This window comes from Schistocerca gregaria, chromosome 6 (genome assembly GCF_023897955.1).
Source record: "Schistocerca gregaria isolate iqSchGreg1 chromosome 6, iqSchGreg1.2, whole genome shotgun sequence".
Classification (NCBI taxonomy): domain Eukaryota; kingdom Metazoa; phylum Arthropoda; class Insecta; order Orthoptera; family Acrididae; genus Schistocerca; species Schistocerca gregaria.
In genome coordinates this window covers 177,714,584-177,734,650 of record NC_064925.1, presented here as the reverse complement: position 1 = coordinate 177,734,650, position 20,067 = coordinate 177,714,584, and the positions used below count along the sequence as shown (strand labels likewise).

At 40.5% G+C, this 20,067-nt stretch overlaps 1 protein-coding gene across 8 annotated transcripts in view; it reads right to left on the bottom strand.

The window, feature by feature from the left end:
* The window catches only part of LOC126278680 (ankyrin repeat and IBR domain-containing protein 1-like), a 579,195-nt gene that overhangs the window by 159,201 nt on the left and 399,927 nt on the right, over positions 1-20,067 (bottom strand). For all 8 annotated transcript variants that reach the window (XM_049978928.1, XM_049978932.1, XM_049978933.1 and 5 more), the window contains 2 exons: positions 13,535-13,698; positions 7,533-7,752 (listed from right to left, as the gene is read on the bottom strand). In XM_049978928.1, the coding sequence (XP_049834885.1) occupies positions 7,533-7,752; positions 13,535-13,698 (384 nt within the window). The remainder of the gene's footprint in view (positions 1-7,532; positions 7,753-13,534; positions 13,699-20,067) is intronic.

The following is a 20,067-nucleotide window of genomic DNA, read 5'->3' as shown; positions in this document are numbered from 1 at the left end:
TCTTTGTGCCTGCAAAGCATGCCTGTGTAGCACTACATATATTTGATGGCAGAAGTTAGTTGTGGCAGCACTTACCAACATTTTTCAGAACTTCCCCTTACTTTGCATTCGACCCTAAGCCGCAGGCGGTTTTTTGGGTTACAAAAACCAGAAAAAAGTGCAGCTTAGATTCAAGTAAATACGCTAGCCATTACAGTGAAGCATATCACCTTGGGTGGCTTGTTGAGCAACTGGGTCGCCAGGCAGCTTCTTGGACACAGTCTGTCGGTAGCTGTCTGTGTAGTTGACGGCTTGTTAGTAGTCAAGCCCAAGTAGAATGCTGCACAGTGGTTGCAGCTAAATTTGTAGACAACATTGCTGCTTTCACAGGAGGCCCTGCCTTTCATGGGGTAGGAAACACCTGTGACAGAACTGGAATAGGTTGTGGAGGGAGGATGTAGGATGTATGGGACAGCATATCCCTGCTACAAACCTAGATGCAATATACGTCCCATACATCTTCTTACTACCACCTGCCAGTGACAGGACTGGAGTAGCTAGCAATGGGAAGAGGGAGGGTGTGTGGCACAGCATATCCCTGCAACAGACCTAGATGCAAGGACATGTCCCATACATCTCACCATTATCACCTACCCCAGTTCTGTCACAGGCATCTCTTACCCCATCAAAGGCAGGGTTACCAGTAAATCTAGCATTTGATCTTCAAACTTATTAACAACCACTGCACTGTGTTCTATAAGGACATGACTAATAACAAGCTGTCTATCTGCATGAATGACCCTGACCACTGCCAAACAGTGACCAAAAGACCTCAGTACCACCCAGTTGATGAGCAAGCCACCCAATATGATCAGCTTCATTTTACCGACTTCTTCACAGACTGTGTCATCTGGATTCATCCCACCAACAGAAGCTTCTCTGAATTACACAGATGGGAGCTCTCTCTGCAACATATACTTCATTCCAGTAATACTGCTCACCCCAACCTTTCCTACTACCTGTCCTCCACCTACGTGTCCTTTCCCCTGCTCACACTCCAGTACTACACACTCCTTCTCTCTTGTCTATGCATGTATAACAGTCCTCTCCTCTTCTCAACATCTCCCCTCCTCCCAGTAGCATAATTTTTCAATGCTGTAGCTGTAACCGTTTCCAACATTTCCCTGTATACTCCCACAAATAGCACTAGCATCTTCCCTACCACTACTCTGTCTCCCACTTCAGCGTTCTCACTCTTTTCCTGATCTGAAAATTAATGTCTTTTTAAGTTCTGTGAACACATGCATTCTAATGAGAATTTTTTTTAAAAAAAGAGGCTGCAAATTTAAGATAAAATAAAATATTTATTGGTACCACAAGATTTTTATTTTATTTAGCAAAACCAGTTAATAGGCATTATTAGCCACTTTAAAATATGTATTTTGTAATTAAATTTTATTTTATATACACACTACACCACTATCTACATACACATTAATTATGATTACATATTCTAATTACTTTCATACCTTTCAGCATGGATTCAACTGATCTTCTGAAACTGTTTGATTGGAAAATACATTTCATGTCTCCCACATTTTCAGCTTTTTCTGCCAAATCAGCACATTTCTTTAGTTCAGTAACAGCTTCTTCTAATCTCCTCTTTTTAGTTTTCAATCCTTCTATTTCATCTACCACTCATTTTCTTTTAGAATCTTACATTTCACTTTGTCTCAATTTTTTCTGTTCTTTAAGATACAATGTATACTTTTGCCTGGCATCAACAGCAGATAAATGAAGTTCCTTCGTCACTACACAATTAGCTAATCCCCCAGAGAGTATTAGATGATCAGTTATTACTCTTTTGGCAATAAATGTTTTACTTTTCATATTCTACACTTCTATCAATTTTTTTCATGAGAAACCTCTTTCAACATCTGCTTGACCATGAGATAAAATCAATAACTTTTGACGACATTGTACAGCTTTGAAAAATCTGGAGTCAAAAACTTACTTAAAAAATAATTAAGTCTTTCCTCTGAAGAACTGAAAACTTAAAAGAGATCATAGTTAGAAGATAACTGCCCACTTAGAAATTTATTATAATTTATCTGCTGCACTTCATACTCATCTTCTCTAGTAACTTTAGCCTTCATAAGATTGCTTAACACCGATTTCATTTTAGCATAACAATCAAAGCAATTAAATGCCATCTGTCTTGGCTCTAAAGAAATATAATTTGGACCATAACTGAAGATTTTTCTAGCAAGTTTTTAACTAATGAAATAAAAAATTATGAGCATCAGATCTTGAATTAGATCTATTTCTCTGAGACTTGTTTCTCAGAAAGTAAATTTTTTGGTATTGGGTTTCCTATAAAGCCTAAACTAATATATAGATTTGTCTTCCAAATCAAATTTAGATAGTCTGTTTTCAGAGGTTAGTTTATCTATATGTTATTTTTTATTATATTAAAAGCTATAAAAACATCAAGAACAAACCCTCTTAGATCCTCAGCAAAAAAGGTAACATTGGATTAAGGCTTTGATATTTTTCCAAGAATGGTTTTAACATACTGGCAACAGATACAAAAAAATGAGTTTCACAGTTATCATCTTTGGTAGAGTTTTCTACTGTCTCATAATATTTTGTAACTGGTTTGTAACATTGCTTTTGTTTCACACAAGAAGCAAACTGTTTCACATCCTACCATACCTATAATGTCCTCCCTGTTGCCAGAATATTTTCAAACCACCTATGACTACAAAATTTAAATGGATTTTCTCACTGGTTGATTTTTTAATAAATCCTTCCTATGCGAGGGAGAATCCTTGAACAGCCAGTAAAGTGCTGCAAACAAAGCATCTAAACTGCACCCTGCCACTCTGTTTTCTTTCTTAAAAGCATTATTCATCACATGCAGGCCACAACTACCTAAATTAAGCACCTGTTCATTGAGCTCTTAATTTAAATTTCCTCGAATCATACCAAATAGTTTCCATTTCATAGCTTGACCATCCACTGACCTCTGAATTAACGTTTGTTAGATCACAAACCAGCACTGTGACCTAAGTAAGTAGAAGACAGATATCGTGTTTACTTTATTGTTTACGTCATCCCAGTAATGGATGTGTAAGTCCATTGTTTGGCCTCTAAAGATTTATATAATGCTTCATCAAAGTGTAGTGTGAAACTACCCATATTATTAATTTTATCGTGCATTATATTCATGAAATATGGTGCCACCCCAAAGCTGACCAAGTATGCACACTTAATTGTTCCACATAAAAACTGTTTTGCAATGTTGCTGTCTAGAAATATTTGCTGAAAAACATCACTGTTGTCCTTACAAGACCTGTAAGAAAAATTATTAGCCGCACATTTGACTGCCTATATTATTTCAACATCTAATATTGCATTTTTAAAAAGATGTTCTAATGCTTCATGAATGTTTTTCTACTTTTGTTTGGGAACTACAGAATCGGGTGCTGTAGTTACTTCTTTGGTTTTTTGATTCTAATTTCACACCACCTGTTTCTTTGGCTATAATTAATATCATACATCTCTTACCTAAAGAAAAATATTAAAAACGTGGTTTTCATTATATATATATATAAAAACAAAGATTCCAAGACTTACCAAGCGGGAAAGCGCCGGCAGACAGGCACAATGAACAAAACACACAAACACACACACAGAATTACTAGCTTTCGCAACCGATGGTTGCTTCTTCAGGAAGGAGAGGGAAAGACGAAAGGATGTGGGTTTTAAGGGAGAGGGTAAGGAGTCATTCCAATCCCGGGAGCGGTAAGACTTCCCTTAGGGGGAAAAAAAGGACAGGTGTACACTCGCACACACACACACACACACACACACACACACACACACACACACACACACACACACACACATATATCCATCCGCATGTACACCATCGGTTGCGAAAGCTAGTAATTCTGTTACTAAGCGGGAAAGCGCCGGTATATAGGCACAATAAATAAAACGCACAAACACACACACAGAATTTCGAGCTTTTGCAACCGGTGGCTGCTTCGTCAGGAAAGAGGGAAGGAAAAGGAAAGGTGAAAGGATGTGGGTTTTAAGGGAGAGGGTAAGGAGTCATTCCAATCCCGGGAGCGGAAAGACTTACCTTAGGGGGAAAAAAGGATAGGTATATACTCACGCACACACACACACACACACACACACACACACACACACACACACACGCACACACACACACACACACATATCCATCCATACATACACAGACACAAGCAGACATATTTAATGTGTGCAATTTTTCCCATGTGGAAGTTTCTTCCATCAAATCTATGTAGTACAGTGCCACTTCTGAAATCCAAACTCAAGCTGATGATCGTGTTGTGCAATTCTTACAAAGTCCTCAGTACAGTGTTGAATTAATAAATTAGATTTCATACTGTCCGTAATGAATGCAAGAGATTTACCACCCTATCCTGTACATAAATTTTTATGTCACTGTTTCCAGTTTCATCTGCTAGGAGCACAGTCATATGAACAAACTGTAGTCTGAAACTGCAGAGTATAAATTTAATTCTGGAAACTGTATTCTTCTTGGCTCATAGTTGCTGCCAATTGCACACATTGCATGCACCACTACAGAGCCAAACAATTTGTGCATTATTTCACAGTTTTCCTTCCTCAATAACTTAGTATCAAATTTTGTCATTCAAATGCACCACCACTTGTGCCTCTCGTGACAAAGCAATGTCTGGTGAAGCTTCATATATTTTGATTGGTAAAAAGTGCGAATGCAGTGGTCACATTAGTGAATATGTAATTTCATTCTGCATTTATCCAAGATGGCTGCAATACTATTACCAGACTTTCTTAGAGTTTCTTTACTTTTACAAGTGTGCTAACAACTATTTCATGCGGGTATGAAGGTAGTACAATAATTATTTCTCATTTAATCAGAACATCAATCAGTCCGAGAACAACGGTTGGAATGAACAACACTAGTCCAGTCACGCAGCAGAATATTTAGCATAAGTTATCACCAGCTCGTATGCAGCCCAAATATTTGAAATGGAAGCTGATCACGGTTGGATGCATTTAAGTGAACTGTTTGATTGTGTGAAGCTTCGTGGTGATAGATATAGGTGTGACTCCAGAATTGTAAAGGTTTAGAGCAGATGAACTTTACATCTAGCCACAAAGTCATGGAAGTTTATAGGAGTTGAGAAAAAAATGCTTTTATACCAAAATTAAAACAGTTTTTATGGTTTCTCATAATGTGAATGTTCAAGATATTGCACTGGCAGTGGTGCATGTCAATTGTTTGCTACGCGATTTACATTCTAGCATTAATGAGAACAATGACAAATCTAGTCTTTCTGTCAGAAAACCATGGCAAAGACTCTAACATCTTTCAGAAAGAAATAGTAAGAATTTTTTCATAATAGGGTGAACAGTTTGAGGAACGAGTGCCAGTATAAAAATAGCTTATGCAAACTAGAAACTATACAGATTGGTATTTTACATGAAAACAATGAGAATTAATTCACTTACTTTCCATTTGTTTTGTTTCTCATCATATATTGCAAGAATGTTGAAACTTACGAGTGAATGTAAATAAGCTAGCATCAACCAACTGATGCTAGTCCAGGTTTGAGAGGTTGCTCTCAACTAATTATTTTATCACAAACTTATTCCATGAGAAAACATTATTCACTATAACAAAATAAATACACTCCTCGAAATTGAAATAAGAACACCGTGAATTCATTGTCCCAGGAAGGGGACACTTTATTGACACATTCCTGGGGTCAGATACATCACATGATCACACTGACAGAACCACAGGCACATAGACACAGCCAACAGAGCATGCACAATGTCGGCACTATTACAGTGTATATCCACCTTTCGCAGCAATGCAGGCTGCTATTCCCCCATGGAGACGATCGTAGAGATGCTGGATGTAGTCCTGTGGAACGGCTTGCCATGCCATTCCCGCCTGGCGCCTCAGTTGGACCAGTGTTCGTGCTGGACGTGCAGACCGCGTGAGACGACGCTTCATCCAGTCCCAAACATGCTCAATGGGGGACAGATCCGGAGATCTTGCTGGCCAGGGTAGTTGACTTACACCTTCTAGAGCACGTTGGGTGGCACGGGATACATGCGGACGTGCATTGTCCTGTTGGAACAGCAAGTTCCCTTGCCGGTCTAGGAATGGTAGAACGATGGGTTCGATGACGGTTTGGATGTACCGTGCACTATTCAGTGTCCCCTCGACCCCTCGACGATCACCAGAGGTGTACGGCCAGTGTAGGAGATCGCTCCCCACACCATGATGCCGGGTGTTGGCCCTGTGTGCCTCGGTCGTATGCAGTCCTGATTGTGGCGCTCACCTGCACGGCGCCAAACACGCATACAACCATCATTGGCACCAAGGCAGAAGCGACTCTCATCGCTGAAGACGACACTTCTCCATTCGTCCCTCCATTCACGCCTGTCACGACACCACTGGAGGCGGGCTGCACGATGTTGGGGCATGAGCGGAAGACGGCCTAATGGTGTGTGGGACCCTAGCCGAGCTTCATGAAGATGGTTGTGAATGGTCCTCGCCGATACCCCAGGAGCAACAGTGTCCCTAATTTGCTGGGAAGTGGCGGTGTGGTCCCCTACGGCACTGCGTAGGATCGTACGGTCTTGGCGTGCATCCATGCGTTGCTGTGGTCCGGTCCCAGGTCGATGGGCATGTGCACCTTCTGCCGACCACTGGCGACAACATCGATGTACTGTGGAGACCTCACGCCCTACGTGTTGAGCAATTCGGCGGTACGGCCACCCGGCCTTCCGCATGCCCACTATACGCCCTCGCTCAAAGTTCGTCAACTGCACATACGGTTCACGTCCACGCTGTCGCGGCATGCTACCAGTGTTAAAGACTGCGATGGAGCTCCGTATGCCACGGCAAACTGGCTGACACTGACGGCGGCGGTGCACAAATGCGGCACAGCTAGCGCCATTCGACGGCCAACACCTCGGTTCCTGGTGTGTCCGCTGTGCCGTGCGTGTGATCATTGCTTGTACAGCCCTCTCGCAGTGTCTGGAGCAAGTATGGTGGGTCTGACACACCGGTGTCAATGTGTTCTTTTTTCCATTTCCAGGAGTGTACATATGGAAAAATGATGGAAAATGTACTTACTGATCATATGAAGTTTTAAGGACAATTCTCCCATCTTTCCAAGCACAAAATCTTTGTTACACACAGTGTGCAATTTGCTCTGAACTTATCATTAGATGGTGTAATCCAACTCCTGAATTCATCTTTTTTTAACCAAAGATGATTAAAAACACACTTACCCATTATGGGCATTTAATTGCAGTAACATTCAACAAATTACTCAATGGAGGACATAATTTAATTCTTGAATTTGTCGTTTGTTAACCAAACACAGTAAATAGAGGAATGCTGGGTACACAATATTCTGCCCTTGATACTACATAAATCTAGCAGACAGCAAAAATATTCTGAAAAAAGGAATAATTGTTGAGGAAGTAACCTTTGAACACTTCATGTGGTTGCAGCCTTCATTCTTTTGTATTGGAGACTTGCAGTTGGGACAAGGTTTTGAGTTGGTGACCAGCCACAGGCAGTTAGCAGCATCCTCAGTCTCAGTACATGAAGCTCGCAGCTCCTCAGGCCGAACTTCTGAGATCTTGCGCTGCCACTGTTGCCACTGCTGACAACCACAAGGCGCATGTGCCTCCCCTAAACATTCCCTGCACAATTGAAAATAATTTAGCCTCGCTCTCTACACAAAACATTATTTTATTAGTAGATTATAGACATTCCTTAGACAAACAATAATCACTAGTAGTATGATATTTCAATAACTAATTAATAGTTTGTAAAACTGAAATTTTTAAGTAATTTACAGAAAAATGAAAAATATTTTAAAAGAGAAAAAGCAAGAGAGAATGATTGTGCTAGCACACAGAGTAAGGCTACAGTTGCCTGAAACTGCAGCAGTTTGGTGTGAGTTGCATTTACATGTGTGTGTGTGTGTGTGTGTGTGTGTGTGTGTGTGAACAGGTCAAAAATTGCAGGAAAAATTTGGTTACCAGTAGTGAAGCATACAAGTCATCATTCAAGCACCAATGATATTAAAAGGTAATGTTACATGAAGGCCAATAAAGAATGTAGCAATATACCATCAGACTTTCCAAAAAATATCATCCACACAATTCTGAAGATTGTGAGCTGGCAAGTGCAAAAACTATCACACACTCAGTTTAACAGCTCATGCTTCCAAGATGCTGAACAACATAATATACAAATGAATGGAAAAAAATTAGATGATGATCAGTTTGGATGCAGGTAAAGTACAGGCACCAGAGAGGCAGTTCTGACACTGCAATTGATAATGAAAGCAAGACTGAAGAAAAATCAAGATATGTTCATAGGATTTGTCAATCTGCAAAAAATGTTCAACATTGTAAAATGGTGCAAGATGTTCAAAATTCTGAGAAAAATAGGGGTAATCTATGGGGAAAGACAGGTAATACACTATATCTAGGAAAACAAAGAGAGAACAATAAGACTGGAAGCCCAAGAGTTGAGTGCTCAGATTGAAAAGGAAGTAGGACAGAGATGTAGTATTTCACCCTCTACTGTTCAATGTGTACATCAAAGAATCAATGACAGAAGTAAAAGAAAGGTTCAAGAGTGGGATTAAAATTCAAGGTGAAAGGATAACAATGATATGATTCACTGATGACATTGCTGTTCTAAGTGAAAGTGAAGAAGAATTACAGCATCTGTTGAATGGAGTGACCACTGTAATGAGTACAGAATATGGACTGAAAGTAAATCCAAGAAAGACAAAAGTAATGGGAAATAGCAGAAATGAGAACAGTGAGAAACTTAACACCATAATTTGTCATGATGAAGTTTAGGGCTTCTGATACCTAGGCAGCAAAATAACCCATGACAGATGGGGTAACAAGGACAAAAGAAGCAGACTAACACCAGCAAAAGGGGCATTCCTGGCCAAGAGAATCTAGTGGTATCAAGCATAGCTCTTAATTCAAGGAAGAAATTTCTGAGATTATAAGTTTGGAGCACAGAATTGTACACTAGTGAGACAGAGACTGTAGGAAAACCTGAACAGAAGAGAATCAAATCATTTGAGATGTGGTGCTACAGAAGAATGTTGGAAATTAGGTCGACTGATAAGGTAAGGAATGAGGAGGTTCCTCACAGAACCTGTTAGGAAAGGATTATAAAGAAAACTTTGACAAGAAGATGGGGCAGGATCATAGGTTATCTGTCAAGACATAAGGGGATAACTTCCATGACAGTATATGGAGCTGTAGATGGTACAAATTATAGAGGGAGACAGACTGAAATACAGCCAGAAAATAACTGATGATGAAGTTTGCAACTGCTACTCCGAGACGAAAAGGTTGGGACAGGAGAGGAATTCATGATTACTAAAAATGGAGAAGGAGGAGAAGAAGAAGAACAAGCATAAAAAGTAGAAGAAGAGACATGAGAAATAATAAGAAGAAGGAGGAGAACAGCCAACAATGAAAAATGATCCAGCCAATCAATATATGTTATTTTGAATTCATGAATGGGAGAAATCGTATCCCATCAAATGAGGGAATCAGCAGTCTACAGAAATTGATGGGACTGACATTCCAAATGTTAAACACAGCTCAACAGCAACAAAGAGTAGTTTACAAAAAGTCTACATGTGAGAAGCATTTACCGTGTGATTGACAAATTTTATCTGTCCTGTGGCATGGTAGGTGTAATGGTGAAAAATGTCGGCCCCAGACAAATTACATCTCACCCAAAAATGTCATAACTGTAACTGTTGTCAGTCAGTGTATTCCAAGAAGATACATCTCTTGTATTTCAGTGGAGACACAATTAACACCATCCATTACACACTAAATCTGTGAAAAACCCTACAAGATAAAGAAGATACTGGAGTGTGCTCTGCAACAAAAATAAGAATTTATGGAGAATATGCTCTCCATGGTTGACTATGTTGAATTCTGTACTGTAAGAGGAACAGTGTGGAGTTTCCAAAATAATTGCTTTATTTCCGTAATTATCAGTATGAACAGATTACAACTAGTTGTAATTTATTATTAGTATACTTTACAAAACCGTCCTCAAGTGGCTGCTTCTCCCAGTTATTATTTAAAGGGACTCATTCTGCATAACTGAAGACTCTCCTTTATTCCGCTTGATGCATGAGAAAGTTTAATGCTGTGAAAATGGTTCACAGCTGAAACAGAGCTTCAGCTGGATCGTTTCACAAAAAGACAAATCTGTGATGTTCGAGCTATTGCACTAAAACACACCTGTGTATGCAAGCACACAGGTGACAGCTTGTGTTGTAGTTTTGAGAAAAGGTGCAATTAGACCTTCTGAAGTACTACTACCTGGCACATATTGTTTCTGGAAAAAATTGTTGCTACAGTACAAGCACTGAGAACCTACTCGGTAAGTATGTAATTTGTGCAAAATAGGGCTCAAAAACTGTACCCTAGGCTCTTTTGTTTCTCTTGTGTACATTTCCTATACACTTGACTTGACCTCAATGACTACTTTTGAGGTCACAGTGAAGGACACAGTTTGCCATAACAGTCATACAACACTGGACGAGATGGAAAATTGATCTGCCAGAAATATGCATTCATTTTAATTCATACACTTTAGCAGATGACAGGCAATAATGTACAGTGTAAACTCCAGGTTATTCCTACATTGTTGTAGACAACTCACATTTTTATGAAAGTGTGGCAGTAATGTGCATCTGAGGGGTATATCAGCCATCATAACCTCTCTTTCTGGTTCCTTACAGTGACAGCTATGCCCCATGCCATCTGTTAGACACATATGGAATTAATTGCAGAATTTATGTACAAAACTTTAATGGCATTCTCAATAACGAGACAACTAGTAAGTTTCTATTGTTCACTGTGTCTCAGTTATTTCATTTCATTTGTGGAATTCTTTATGAAGCAGCCTGTATACATAGACCTTGAAACATAAATGTGCTGTTTGGCCATAATAAAAAGACTCTTCATACTGGCACTGCCAATAGTAGAGGAAACTGGAACAAGTATGATAATATTCACAATCTCCAGGTGCTGCCAATATTATCTAGAATACATGTTTCGATAGAAATGTGGCATCCATTTTTAGAGAGCCAATATTTCTTAGTTTATTGTGCTCTATCAAATTTGTGAGTTGATCTGATTTGCACACTGTGATAACATTTTAAAGTGAGTGAATAGGCCATCCCTGGTCCATCGGGTACTTCATCTAGTTTTCCATCAACACCATAATGGAAAATGAAGTTTGTCATTCACAGCAGTAAGTGAAAAATGATTTTTCACATTTTACATTGCTGCAACAAAGAAAAACAGCAAAAGGATCAGCTCCACTCTACTGCACAGGCTAAATTATGAGATGCCACATACAAAGGTAAAAGCCTGTCCAGTTCTACAAGGCTGAGAAGGTTTCCCAATACTATTCGAGTGAATCACTTGGAACCCCTGGCAACAAGGTTTAATTTCTGTTATAATTTTAATTATTAAAATTTACTATCATTATTAATCATCCTTTAACATGGGAGAGTATTACATTAGAATTATTTTGAAATATATGTTCTATTGTTTCTGGAGGACTCAGTGTAGGTGAACTATGTGTTGTAAGAGCTACTATATGCACACTGTAGTTTCACATGTAACATGGCTGCTGATAATATGTACAAAGGATGCTTCCTATTAATCCAGTCCTGCAATCCTCTATTCCAAGAGCAAAGTACAGGGCATGTATAATTACACTTATATTCCATCTAATTTCCATGATAGTTATAGATAATACACCATACCACAGCAGCCAGGTCAGTAAAGCATTACCTAAATATGACTTCTAAGATTACAAAGATAGAGCGATATTTGAATGATCATGAGCCGAAAAAATAAACTGCAGTGATAGAACTAAAAAGCAAAAATTGTGTGACTTAATTAAAAAGAACAAACCAGCCAAGAAAGTTAATGGTCTTAACAAGCTTGCTGCCAACAACCAGCATAATAATCTACATAAAATAAACTGCTTCAGTTGTGTGATATGCATGTGACTGAAGTTGCATGTGCCAAAATTAAATATCATTTCAAAGAATACAATGTAATAGATAACATGTCTAAGGAAACTCTTTAGACTGCATTTCTCTCAGTTGTTGTGGAGGACTGGATAGTTACTAAAGAAAAGTACAACACTTGGAGCAAGAGCACTGGAGTCATCAAAATGGCTGTTGATGAATTTGTTAATAATACAGCAGCTTCAAGTGACGATGCTGAGGAGTCTTACACTGATGAGAGCAGTGACTGATAATTCATTTTTAATCTTTTTAATCATTCTTTTGTAATAATTTTTAATCATTTTTATTAATTTCTGACATATCTTTTTTCACATATCACTAAATATCTATAGTGAATAAATAAATTTAATGTTTCAATGAATTTGACAAAGCAATCATTGGCCTTTAATTAAAGGCATCACAATTTATACCTCTCTGCATCTTAGTTTTTCATTGTTTCTGATAAATAATATACAATTTCAACTTATATGTATCTGGACTGCACATGCCAATTAATATGGTGACTTTAGTTTCAACTGCATGTCTCATTTAAATGAACATCATTTCTGCAGATGTGGCTGCTTTTGCAGAAGCACAAAACACAGATAATGGTGTCAGCAATACAAGCATGAGTTGGTTCTATGCCAACCCCCCACTGCACATTTCCCTGGGGCAGCCAATATGTGGGGCAAGGCATGCTGCCTTATGTTCTCTACGACCATCACACAGAGAGTACTGTTGTGAACAAAAAGTTGCCCATTTCAGGTCTTGAACTTGAATGCAAAATAAACTTAAAATTTTGTATTATCATTTGAGATGTAAACTGATGAAGGTAGAGCTTGCATGAGGTCATGAAAAATTCTTCTGTTGTTAAGGTCTTATACACTGTAGTTACATCTACATCTACATGACTACTCTGCAATTCACATTTAAGTGCTTGGCAGAAGGTTCATCGAACCATAATCATACTATCTCTCTACTATTCCACTCCCGAACAGCGAGCGGGAAAAACAAACACCTAAACCTTTCTGTTCGAGCTCTGATTTCTCTTATTTTATTTTGATGATCATTCCTACCTATGTAGGTTGGGCTCAGCAAAATATTTTCGCATTCGGAAGAGAAAGTTGGTGACTGAAATTTCGTAAAAAGGTCTCGCCCGACAAAAAACGTCTATGCTGTAATGACTTCCATCCCAACTCGTGTATCATATCTGCCACACTCTCTCCCCTATAACGTGATAATACAAAACGAGCTGCCCAGGTGAGACTTGTTGTTCTCCTTCCAGAACAGGCATATTTTTCTAAGCATGTTAAGCCAAAGTCAATGAGATTGTCATTGTACACGTACTGAAACCAGTGAAATATGCAAATAACCATCATGTAGCCACTAATACTCACCAACAAAAGAAATGCCCATTACCACAGTCAACAGCATGTGATGTTGGAGGTGGAGAACCTGAGCGAGAGCCAGGTAGTGGCTGCTCATACTCAGGCAGCCGCACTGCTCGACCACAGCCAGGCATTGGGCACCATTTAATGCTTCGGTTGCTCTCCACAAACGCCTAGCATTTAATAATAATTTGTAAGTCAACTGCATTGAAAATTCTGAACTGTTATAAATAATATTAATTTGTATATTGTGTTTGGTGCAAAAGAGAAGCATTCACAAAGCAACACAGAAATGCCACAAAAATTACAGATATAGGAAACTAAAGTTTTTTAAAAAATAAGTTTTATGTTGCACTAAGTAAGAAGCCTGGGATTGCCCAGGGATTTATTTACAGCTGTGCCTGAGATTTCATATGTGTGGAATTTATTTTTTACTTATAAGCTTCTTTGTACACAGTCTCTGACTGGTATGATTGAGGGACATGTATGAAGAGCTTGTTTGCCTCACTAACACAGGAGAGAGCCATGTAAAATTGGCCGTGTAAAAAGCAGCTGACACCAAGTTCCAAGATCGCAGCACACAGAGTCTCACCTTGTGCTTTGTTTATGATCATGGCATAACATAAGGTCACTAGAAACTGTATATGTAAAAAGTGAAATGGTAAATTGTTTGAAATAAGCGGGATTCAGGGTATAAAAACTTACTCACTTGCACCACTTCTCATCAAAATTTCTGCTTCTAGGATGTTACGTTGGAAAGATGTAACTATAATCCTCTCCAAGTAAAGAGTTCTGAGAAGCACAGCAAGAACCCTGGCACCCCAGACCATCACTCCTGGTTGTCAGCCTGTATTGTGGATGACAGGTTGGTATCACACAGTCTTTGACCTGGAATCTCATTGACTGGAATAGAATTTTCTTCAGTGATGATCTCATTTTGAACTGAACTCTGATTACATGTGAAGACCTGCCTGGAGACGCCCTGGACAGTGAAATGATACCAGCATGACTGTCACTCACCATACAGCCTTACAACCAGGAGTGACGGTCTAGGGTGCCAGTTCTTTCCACAGTATGACCCCATTGGTTGTCATCCTCAGTACCCTTACAGCACAGTGGTATGTTGGCAATATTCTACATCCCATTTTGTTGCCCTTTATGGCAAGCCAACCTGGCCTGATGTTTTAGCAAGATAATACCTGCCCGCACTGGGCGAGAGTTTCTACTGTTTGTCTTCATGCTTGCCAAAGCCTTCTTTAGTGAGCAAGGTCATTGGATCTTCAGGGTGTATATGTGAACAAGGAAAAAAAATTCCCAGATTTTTCCCAGGTTTCCCGGTTGAAAATACACTTTCTCCCGGATGAAAATACATTTTTTCCGTGTTAAATTACAGTATACTTTTCCTCAGCACTGTAAAACTTATCAATCCTTAGAAAGTTTATGGTTTTCTAGACAGACATAGAATTTGCCGGCACTTTAGAAAACGAAACCCAGGGGGAAAAAAACACTTTTTGGAAAGATCTTTGATGTTCAGCAATATGTAGGCTGCATTCTTCGTTTTATGGAGGTATAAATTCTAATTGCACCAAAGACTGCATGTTACTTTCTGAAGCAATGAAATCGAGATTGCGATGCTTTTTTGTAAGCCAGTCATAGCTCATGTCACGTGATCTCGACAGTCGATGACAGCACAGGACTTGTACTGTAGTCAACCAATAGCAAGATCACTCTTAAGTAGTGCAAACACACAAAAAGAAAAGTTAATGGTTTAAATTAATATACAGTTTTACTAGAAGAAAAACAAAGCTTTCACAAATAATATTGGTCTCTAAGATTAATAAGCTGCAAGAGAAGCTAAGGTTCCACATATAATGCTGATCTTTTTGCGTATGTTACACTTTAAGATACATCACACAAATGTGCCAGTAAAATTTTTCATAACGACGTAAATGTCTGATCTTCTGGGCTCGAAATCCTTCTAGATGGTCGTCCTCAAAGAGTTGATTTTTAAATGAGTGTCAAACGCTCTGTGATTTAAGAAATTCATCGTACATTCTCACACATAGTTCATCTTGCGTAAAAGGAAATTTACTTTGAAAGTAACACTTTTCAAACCACCATTCACAATATTTTCCTGTGACCTGTTAGAAATTGGTTCGTTTCAGCAGTTGCCAGAGAGTGCCAGGTAACAGGCGTCACTGCGCCTGCGCAACTATGATGACACAGGAAGCCCGCATGTTCGTACGTGTAAAATATTAAAAGATCTTGCATTATGTCATAAAAGAAACAAGACATCAAAGGGTACTTCAGGAGCATCGAAATTTTGTGAACTATACTAAAATGCATAATTCGGCTTAAAGTGCACAATCGTATGTCCAGATTCGAATGTAAGTTTTCTTGAGTACCAGTACTGTATTATCTCATGTTTGGTTCTTTATTATGGCATAATGCCAACAAGCTAGAAGATGGAAAAAGTGCACTTGAAATGCAGCGAACAGTTGAAACTAGCCAATAGTGTGAAATTAAACACTTCGTTTCAAATAAATTGACTGCCTCAGTGCAAAAGATTAATATAAGCCAAATCTCTTTAACAAATCGACAAAAACAACTTCATCTTTGTGCAAGGTGATTAATGCTTGACAGTCAGATAGATGGAAATAAAACCTGAAACTAACAACATATTTTAGCCTTCCGTAACTATGCGAACGTATTTTAATTTATTTGGTAGCTCCCAGCCACAGAAATCTGTTTTTTTTTTTTCATTTAATGTGAGAGTAATAAATGAAGAGGAAACAGCAAAATCACTAAACGTACGCACAGGTCACATGGAGACTAGCCACCTCCCCACTACAACTCAGACTGCTCTGTGCATCAGCCCTGGATCTACGATATTTCCAAACTGGAGCAATTTAGATAGTGGCACCCAGCCACACGTCTGTAGCCAGAAGCGGGAGAAGGTACTACTCATAGGTGACTCAACTGCACATGCGCAAGAGCCCGCCTGCAACTGCTCAAATGAATCAAATGTAAACAGCTGTCATGTCACGCTCATTGAAGGCAATATTCTTCCCAAAGCCTTTGACACACTTTGGTTGGCAGACGCTTGTATGAGCACTGTGTTTTGGTGTTGTATATGGTGCATTTCCTTTTCGACTTGAAGTTTTATTTTCATTTTTTTTTTCTCTCGTTCATGGCTTCTTCTTTTTTTTTTTCCCCCTGCAGCATTACTCTGCAAAAGCGGGATACAGTAATACCCTTCATTATAGTAATGGTTCTTACCAGTCAAAATCACAGAAATTTAACTGGTAACTAAGACAAGGAAAAGTTCCCGGAATTCTAAAAGATTCCCGGGTTTTTGCCGGTTTTCTCCCGGACGACAAAATTCCCGGGTTTTTCCTGGATCTCCCAGATGTCCCGGGTTGTATACACGCTGATCTTCAGAATTTTTGGAATATTTTGGGTAGGGTCTTCCAAACAGCTTAGGATTTAGGTGATGTAATGTGCCAATTGGACAGAATTTGACACGATATCCCTCAGGAGCATATCCAACAATTCTGTAAATCAGTGCCAAGCCAAATAATGGCCAGAAGTGGACCAACACATTATTGACTTGCTCCATTTCTGAAACTCTTTCTCTTGAAAAAATAACCCAATTTTTCTGAAACAGTAATCATTTGTTTGTTTGTACATCTACATCACATTTACTGATTTGCACCCAATTTGGATAATTCCTTTGTGGTGAACAGTTAAATACATGAAAGAGAAACAAAGATAATAAAATGTACAGATACTAGAAGGAAGGAAGAAAGGAAGGAACAAATGGATAGTTGCTCTATAACCTATGCCAGGAGAGAGAACAATTTGAAGTCACTTTTTCTTTCCACCTGCAACTACCTATTGTATCTTTTCTTTTCGTGCTGCCTTTCTTACTGTATTTTTGTATATTCCAATTGTAGCGTCTGGCCACTTGTGCACCAAATAACACCGCAGGTCACATCTTTGGCTGGCATGTTGGCACATTCTAGGCATCCTACACCGAAACCAGACACATGCAGCAATCACAATTCTGGTCATACACACCACAGACCAGATGACAACAGCAACATGCTGCTCTGTGTATGCACCACACAACAACAACAACAACATCACACCCGTCTGGGTACAAAACACACTCCATGGACTCCACAAGAGGCACCATCACCACCTGCCAGTTGTATGTGCAGCCAATCACTGCACTGCAAACACAATACTATGTTTCATCCATGCACCACATGTCAAGTGTCTGCAAGCCACACGACCGTCACAGAAACTCTTCAGCCAGATTAATTAAGATGCTCCATCATCACTAGCCTACAGCACTCGCTCTCACTCCAGACTCAATGCCTGCCAATCTTTGCACCTTATCTGTTGGCAGTGATCTTCAGCAGCAGCCATCAGTCCCTCCCCTACCTCCAACAGAATGTTGAGTCAGCAAGGCCCAGGACTCCAACCAAGACACTGACTGAGCCAGACATCAGCCTGGCCATACTATTATGTGCTGTTCTAGCCACCTCATAAGGACCAAGACATAAAAGTGGCAATGAGGAACAATCCTATGTGTGTCTTTTGATCTGTAGTTGCAGCATCTCACTCAGGGCATTGCTCATTTAACTCAGCACTGTCCCGTGAGAATGCTTCCACATGCTACAGACAGGACAGCATAGTTTCTGCATCACACATGGCACTTCCTGAATACCACTGCATGCTTCTTCGATGTTGCCTTGCCCATCCTGATGCTGTTCCCCCTCTCCCCTGGCTAGAGACTCAGTGCAGCTTCCTCTGCAGTTCAATCCTGCTTAGGATTCATGGCCTACATTCCTTGCAAGGCTGAACCATCTTCTCCTCATCTATGCACTTCTTATTGTTCTCTTATGGCTGCCTCTAGCTCCTCTGTCTCCAGTACCACCAACTACAGAACGGTTTCCTCAGATTCCAATGCCCTCTCTTGCTCTATGCATCCTCAGAATCTCTTGCTCTACCACTCTGACACATTCTTCGGCTCCACCACCCTCTTCAACTTTTCTTCCTTTTCAGGCTTTGACACCACACCCAGCTCTGAAGCCTCCTCCAGTCCTCCAGTGCCTGCACCTCAGGCCCTGTTGGTCCCTGCATCACAGGCTCTTCCAGCTCCTGTGTGTCAAGCCTCATCAGTTCCTGAACCACGGGTGCCGGCCAAATCCTGTACCATCAGCACCTCCTGCTCCTGTGCCTTCCGATACTGTGCCTCCTGATCTGGGTGCTCCTGCTGTGATGCCTTCTGTTGCTATACCAACAGATCCTGTGTCATCTGTCCCTGCATCATCAGCACCATCACTGCTGGCTCCAGTGCCTCTTCCTGTTCCAGCACCACAGCCATCCTCCTCACCACTGGCCAGCTAGCTGCCAGACGACTCATCACTCCCCTCATTTGCTTCCTGTGCATCTGACATGCACACTCAAAGTACTTCCTTTCGTCATCCACTGATGTCATTGCTCTGCTCTCTGATACATCAGCCTTCTTTCTGCCTGTCAAAGATTCTTTGCTCTTGTCCTTGGTGCCCTGCTTCCCTCTGGGGCCTCTAAACTTCTGTGTATGGGTTCTGCCCATCTCATGTTTTTGCCTCTTCTCCAACAGATGACTCCTCAGCTTGATGACAGCTCTGCTTGCCTCTTGCTTTCCATATCCACATCTTCTCTCCCCTGGCAACTGTCCTCCTTCAGTCAAGTCTGACACTACCAGACCACTTCATCTGGATGATGCTGCCATGGTCAGCTCTCCTCTCAAGAATGGCCCCACACCCAGATCTTCAATACACAATGGTGACGGTAGGGGCCATGTGTCGATCTTCCTCGGGCAGTCTTTCTGACATCAGATGTCACCTACTGCACACACTCATCATCCCCTCTGGCCGCGAGGTCCAAATTTCTTCCCTCCCCCTGCCCTTCATCAGGAAGATGCAGTGATGGCTGGAATCCCTTCCATGAGTGCCATGCCATAGCAACCAGCACTGAGGCCCCCACTTGCGTTCACTTCCTACATATGCCACTGCACTCCCATGTGCACCACTGTGCTCCTATGCACAACACTGTGCATGTCAAGACACACACTGCTGCCTTCACACTTACAGCTGCCTCTGCAATTGGACATGGGACTATCTCTGCGTAGCATTCCCCGGTCTGATGCTAACTATCAGGACGGGTCTTTCAGTCTTCCATTTTTCTTTAGTGCCTCTTTGATGCATGTTTGCTTCCACACCGTCTTCATACTTCTCCTCTTCCTTCAGTGCCTTTTCTTTGCACATTCTAGTCCATTTTTTCCTTGTGCATCAGATCTCATCTTTGCTCTTCGGGATCCTTGCATGCTCGTGCCACTTTTCCACTTTCTGGCACTTCTGTTGCGCCCCCACTCAGGGCCCATTCTCCATCCTCCAGAGTATCTCCACCTCCCTCTGGCAATCTGTGCTTCATGGTTTAGCCATCTGTTTCAGGGGGAGGGGCTGTATATCTGGCCACCTGCCTGCCCA